This window comes from Chenopodium album, chromosome 17 (assembly GCF_948465745.1).
Source record: "Chenopodium album chromosome 17, dcCheAlbu1.1, whole genome shotgun sequence".
NCBI lineage: Eukaryota > Viridiplantae > Streptophyta > Magnoliopsida > Caryophyllales > Amaranthaceae > Chenopodium > Chenopodium album.
The window spans coordinates 26944270-26951096 of record NC_137850.1 but is presented as its reverse complement, the minus strand read 5'-3'; the positions used below and the strand labels follow the sequence as shown (position 1 = coordinate 26951096).

General features: G+C 35.0%; 1 protein-coding gene across 6 annotated transcripts; it reads left to right on the top strand.

Moving 5' to 3' along the window:
* The first annotated feature begins 393 nt into the window (after positions 1–393).
* On the top strand, positions 394–6408 carry LOC145589543 (uncharacterized). 6 transcript variants are annotated; one of them, XM_081646158.1, is made up of 12 exons: positions 394–786; positions 1658–1730; positions 1826–2130; positions 2228–2299; positions 3426–4084; positions 4230–4325; positions 4412–4538; positions 4623–4987; positions 5081–5270; positions 5355–5400; positions 5524–5858; positions 6055–6408. In XM_081646158.1, the coding sequence occupies exons 5-7, from the start codon at positions 3854–3856 to the stop codon at positions 4481–4483; spliced, it is 399 nt and encodes a 132-aa protein (XP_081502284.1). In that variant the 5' UTR covers positions 394–786; positions 1658–1730; positions 1826–2130; positions 2228–2299; positions 3426–3853; the 3' UTR covers positions 4484–4538; positions 4623–4987; positions 5081–5270; positions 5355–5400; positions 5524–5858; positions 6055–6408. The 6 variants fall into 6 exon arrangements, 5 of the variants coding, with proteins under 5 accessions (XP_081502284.1, XP_081502282.1, XP_081502285.1 ...); XM_081646156.1 differs by having other exon boundaries at positions 5355–5444; XM_081646159.1 differs by lacking the exon at positions 5355–5400.
* The last annotated feature ends 419 nt before the right edge of the window (positions 6409–6827 follow it).

Below are 6827 nucleotides of genomic sequence, written 5' to 3'. Positions count from 1 at the left end.
ATGGAGTATCAGTACGTAGTTCTTACTATGTGAATAGATAAAATGTCCTAATTTGAAAATAAAATTACTCTATACTCTACATTTTACTATGGAGTTTGAGGTGTTATTTTAATACCCACATGTTAATGTATTGTAATAAATTGATAAATTTAAGTTAACATATAATTTTGGTATTAAACTTCTGTATCAAGATTTGTTAATAGACATCAAGATTTGTTAATATGTCTATTATAAGAGGGTGAATTCTAAAAGAAAAAAATAAAAGTGCTGGTAAATAAAAAAATATAATAGAAAGGGATTGGTTCAAGTAGAATCACAACTTGTCATGTGATTTTGTTATAAATAGCACTATTCAGAGGGATTCCAAATGCAGTGTCGTTATGCATAAAGAAATGCAATTTGAGGGGCTAGGGAGTAATTTCGCATGTTTTTTGCTCAGCTAAGTGGAATTTCACCTCAGCTCCCATTTTGCCTTTTGTCAGGCCGTTTTGAGTGTATTTCAGTATTTTCTCACGTATTTGGTAGTGTTTGGTGTATTGTAGATTTAATCACGTATTCGTACTTTGGCTTTTGATATCCCAAAAAATTACCCCTCTCTTGTCTCTTTTATTCACTCTTCTCTCTCTCCTTTCGTTCTCTCTCCTCTAATTCTTAGTCTTCTCGCTCTCGTATCTCTAGCTTTTTGACTCCATTATAGCCTAGCTTTGTTGGAATTTGCAAACTTGTGAAGGTGTTTGGGTGAATCTCGTCGGTGAAGACTTGCCGCAGCTAATTTCGCTAAATTAAGTAAGTACAATTTATTTTTTGTGTTGGAGTTAATTGAGTTCAATGAGTTCGTATATTAAGGTCTAATTGAAGTTGGGGGTTTGTTCAATTTCGAATTGAGTAAGGGTTGATTTAGGGATTTTTCAGTGAAATTACATTTTATGGGAATCATCTTATTAGTCATGAAATGAGTTGGGGTTTTATTGAAGTTGGGGGATGTTGATTGAGTTAGAATATTATGGTCTAATTGAAGTTGGGATTTTGTTCAATTTCGAATTAAGTAAGGGTTAAATTAGGGTTTTTATATTGTAATTGGGTTTTTTGGAAATCATGTTATTAATCGCGAATTGAAATGAGTTAGGGTTTTATTGAAGTTGGGGGATGTTGATCTCGAATTGACTTAGGGCTCGTATAAAGATTGTGTATTTGATTTGATGTTCCTTTATTTTGCATTTTTAATAATTTTGTTTAGTAATTTTGTATGGTTTGATTATTTGTATTGAAACCATGGTTTGTAAATTATAGGTGAATCTGTTTAAATTTGTTATACCACTAGTACACTTACCTCACTAAAAATCGAATATTTTTCTCCCTTAACTTCTCCTACTTTTGTCCAATCTTGAATAGAATCAATTTCTTTCTCTACCAAATACCCCAAACCCAAATATTTAATTTCATGCAAACTTTTTTCTTTATGATCTCTACATGTCTTAAGAAAGAATTTCTTAATAGTCTTAACACCCCTAGTTTTATTTCTTCACTAAACTCCCCATTTGAAGCTTTGGCTACTGTTGCTGTTTCTTCTTCTGCCACTTCTTTGTTGAATTCCACTTGTTTTTGAATATCTTGTTGTGTACATGGTTATGATGATCTTGTTTGTCTAATTTGATAGGTTTGTAATTTAAGGGTAGAAATTGAGAAACAATACAGTTGTACGAACGAAGAAGAGCTGGAAAAAAATTGTGGTGAGCAATTCTTACTGATTGTCATGTAAATTATTTAGAGTAGTGGTGTGGTTGAAATGCGTGTAATAGTGAAACTAATGTGTTGGTGACAACAGGATCCTCCCAAGAATGTCAAGGATCCTTCTCCTTCCAAGACTGTGAAGGCCGCGAAGCTGTTAGTTGGTAGCACAACGGGTGAAGCAAAGGGAAAGAATAAAAAGCAAGTCACTGATGATATGGAGTCTGGACATCTTAGTGAAGATGGTTATGAAGACAATGGTTCCAATTATACGCACGGTGTGGACAGTGAAGGGGAGTCCTCTTCTACGAACTCAGGGTTGAACAATTTGGTTAATTACTTGATCAGGAAGGGTAAGAAGAGGAAAACAAAGAACACGAGCATGCAAACAAGAGGCAGAAGGTATAGTTTTATGTCTTATTTTATTGCAACCACTACGATTTATGTGTATAGTATATGACAACTCTGTGAACTTTGTGCCTTGTGATATGTAATGTAGGTAATAGGCAAAGGTAATAAGGTAATAAGCAAAGGACTGGCTTTGAAGACCCACTTTGAGATTGTAGGAAAGGTAATACTTGTCTTCTTAATTTTTGAACATGTTTTGTCTTGAAATTGTTCTTGAAACTGTTTTCATGTGCATATCTTCTAAGAAAGTGTTGTATTTTCTAGCTTTGAAGACCCACTTTGAAACTGTTGTTTTTTCTAATGAACTTGTGTAGTTGATTATATTATGCACCCTAAGGCATGTTGTTTGCATATCTTTTAGGGATGAAGGAATTGGATCATTTTCAAAGCCACAAAATAGCAACATAATGACATCAATGATTATATATATATATATATTTATATATATTTATATATAGAATATAATATATATATATATTTATATATATATATATATATATATATATATATATAAATGTATATATATATATATATTATATATATATGTATCATGATTTTGAATAGATAAGCTTAATTAGTCTCACGACAATCTGGTACAGTTTTAAAACTCTCTTAGAGTTTATTGGATGCTCTTTGTTTTTCTCACTTTTCAACCTTTTTTCTGACTTTATAAACCTTTTTTCAAACATTTTCAACTGGTTATTTTGTTATGTCCTTTCTTCTTTGTCGAACGGTTCCTTATGACGATTCATGTTAGCCGACCTTTTGAGACTAAGACTTTGTTGTTTGTAGTACATTTTGTTAAAATGTTCTCACCCTATTCAAGGCTTCTGAGAAACCTCTATTGAAGATAAAAGACCGTAGTAATCTAGTAATGAATTCAGCATTAACAAGCATTATTATTGGTTTTATGCTGTTTAGATGCCTTTCTATTTTACCAAGTTTAGTTATCTGTGTTTGCCTTTCTATTAAAGGTGGAAGAAGGTTATGACATAATTTAAATTTTTAGGTGTTCTACATAATCTGTTGTTGATCATCTAATGAACTTGTGTAGTTGATTATATTATCCACCAAAGGGTTTTTGTTTTTTGTTTGCATATATTTCTTGTTTACTTGTCTATATTAGACATTGAATTTATCTGTTACTATAAAACATTGAATTTATCTCTAAAGGTCTAGTATGGATTGTCCAGTATTCTTAAGTAAGTTGTTTAGTTTTCTTGGTTGAAATTATTAGTTATATGTGTTTGATTTTGAAATGATTGGATGCATTTTTGTTTTGGTTTCAGTACCCCAACATTGATTGTAGAGTTGAGTCCTTTTGCCGGTCTGTGTCTCGTTTTGATGGAAGAAGACGGGAGCTAGTGACAATAATGGGTTTTGATGCGTTGCTCGATTTAGACATGCATTATATACCAAGGCAATTTTGATACTGGTTGATGACAAGAGTGAGGGCTGATGGCACATTGGTGTTTGGGGAAGGAGAAATTTTACCTCTAGGTGCTAATCAATTGAGTTCAGTCCTTGGGATTTCGATGGAACCGAACCATTTCCCATAGATGTTGATCCGTATGATGAGGAGAAGGTGGAGAAGTTACGTAGGCTTTTTTATTTGTATAGGGTTGGTCAGTTGAAATTTGCTTCAGCGGCGTTGTGTCCGTTGGATAGTGCGGGTGAGCCGGTGCCCCTGGAAAAAGAAGATGAGGAGGAGGATTTTATGATTGCATTTTTAATTGTGGTTCTTGGGAAAGTGGTTTGCACGACCACTAATGGGTCTAATTTGGCAGCGTCATTAGTTCCTTGCTTGACAATTGCTAGTGAGGCATACAAGTATGATTGGTGTACCTTAACGTTTAATTGGGTATGCGACACTGCAAATAGATTTCGAAGGAAGTTTCAGAAAGATGGTTTCAGATCTGGTTACGGGGGTAGTTTACTATTTGTTATGGTGTGTGTTAACAATTTAGTTGCCTACCTACTTCTGTTTGCTCAATCTTCTTTAAAGTCATTGATTATGTGTATGAAATATCTTGTTTGCGTTTGTGATGTAGATTTTTTATCTTGATCACTTACATCGCATTCCGGTGAAATAGGACGTGCACCCAAGGGTGAAGGTGTCGAAGACTGATGAGGTGAAGAAAGCTTTGACTAAAGATAAGTTGTTGAAGAATGAGTACGGCAGGTTGTTGGTAAGGAATTTTAGTGTATTAGTTGATGTTTTCATTGAATAAGTTTGGTTTTACTAATACTTTGAATGCATCATATAACTTGATAGGTTGTGAATGTTGCATATGGTGAGGAGCATCCTTTAGTACCAACGGAGGAGCCTCCTGGTACTCGGAGATAGAGGTGGCAAGAAAAATGGCTAAAGTGATGAAATGATGACTGGTATCATGGACCGGGTAAGTTTTCGGTTTATGTTGTACTAAATGTGACTACTTTATTAGCTCGAAGCTTATACTAATGTGAACTTGTGTGTGTTGTAGTTTCTAGCTCAGTTGACAACAAAGCTAGTCAGTGTTGTTGAGAGTGTCGTTGCTACTGCTCTAGGTACTAGAAGCAATGGGAAGTTGAGTCATAAGACAAGGAACCCTACCAATGAGGAGGGCAATGTCAATTCAAACAATAGCATAACACATACCAGCAGGACCATCACATAGAGTGATATTAGTAATAGAAAAACTAATTTAGAAACAGGTGACAAGGAAGAATATTCTGGTAGTAGTGAGGATTCCCCCGTATTTGGAGTTGGGGACTGTCGCACTAGTAGCAAGACCTCTGTTGTTGCCCCGATGGACAAGCTCTTAATGACCTTTGTTCATGGTTAGAAGGAATTGAGGGATGATAAACTGTGAGTCATTTTTATTCTTCATTATATATGTATTTTGGTGGCAATGGTTTCAGATTATGAATAATATTATTTTTTTATGTTGTCGCTTATTAGTGTCGGACCTACGATAATTGAATGCGATGGCATAGATGCAAGTCAAAGGGATTGTTATCGGGTTTTGTCTGGTAGAGCGCGGGTTAGTGATCATTATGTGCGGATGGCGGCTAAACTGTATACAAAATCATGGGCACAGAAGGAGTTCTTGGGACGAAGCAAAAGGATTTTAATGGATCCGTCATATGCGGTAACATTTCCGTTATGGTTTTTTCAGTTTACGTTATTGAGTAATATGTGTTGGTTAATGTTTCCCTGTTTCGTACTTATGTAGTTGATGCTAAAATTGGGGAAGAAGGACTATGAGGACTGGCAAGGAAGTATGGGAAATCCTTCCTCATAATCCCTCTAAGCCAAATTAGATGTGAGAGTATCATTGATATGATAATGTACTCGTTTTAAGTGTAATCTTGTTTACTTGATTTCTTCATTCTCTGCATTAGGTTTTCTTCCCAGTGTTGGAGCTGTCAGTTGAAAATGGTGAACATTGGTGGTGCATAGCCTTTAAGCTAAAGGCTCGCCAAATTTGGATTATCGATTTGTACTCGGATCCTTTTAAGGAACATGCTGCCATTGTAGCAGAGCTAATAATAACCTCTTCCTATGTGATGTTAGAGTCCTTATGTTGGAGTACTAATACCTCTTGTGATGTTTCTTTTAACCACAACCAACAAATTAGGGTAGTTGATGTGATGGTCCAATTAAATGATCCACAGTGGGAATTAGGGCACATTCAAAATTGGGCGAAGTGAATTTTTCCTGTTAAGAAACCAGATTGGTAATCCATGGATTAAATTCATACTTTTTCTCATTATAGATGTCCTTTTTTATGTGTATATTGATGTAAACTGTGTAGATTGTATGCTTTCATAAAATGTGGTGAAATATGGGAATTGGTTGCGTTTAGTCTTTGTTGCAATAGGATGAGTTAATATATGTGGTTTATCACTTATTCACTTTGGTGGGTGTTACAGGCTAAGGTCAGCACCATTAGGCAGCAGCTGTTCTTGCACGACGTAAACAGCAAATTCAATGAGGTGAGGGACAAATGGGATGAAATTCTTCCTGCAAATCGTAAAGGGTGTAGGCGGCTTAACTCTGTAATTACGACGTAGCTTGACTAGTTTTAGTAACTAAAAAACATGTCGGCTATATGTATGCTTAACATTAGGAATTTTTTGTCTTGGATTGTTTTTGGGTTTGTAATTTTGAACTGTGGGCCTCTTTATATAGGCCACTTGGGCATGTATGTAGTAATATGCCCCAGCTAATTTGGGCTTGTGTGTAATAATATGGCCCTTTTAATTTAGGTCTCTTATTTTGGATAATATGGCCCTCTGTGTAGTAATATGACCCTGTTAATTTAGGTCTCTTACTTTTGGATAATTTAAGTCTTTTTTTTTTTTTTTTTTTTTTTTTTTTTTTTTTTTTTTTTTTGAAAGCTAAGCATAATGGCATTGGTAACATGTCAGTAGGTTGTTTTTGATATTTAGGGATCTTTGATTCAATGCAAACAATAAGTATATGGGTGGGTGGAGAATATAAATGAAGCTTCTCATAACTCTTTAACCTCACTAAAATTCCTTTGCTTCTACTTTCACTCCACACAAATCAGAAAATGTCCAACAACCTCAACAGTGTTGGAGGGAGGCCCATGACTCCACACCCAACCTTACTCATCTTCTACTTCGGTCCTTTCATTGCTACTTCAAAGCCTGAGCTTGATTTCAATAGTACTAGTTACTAT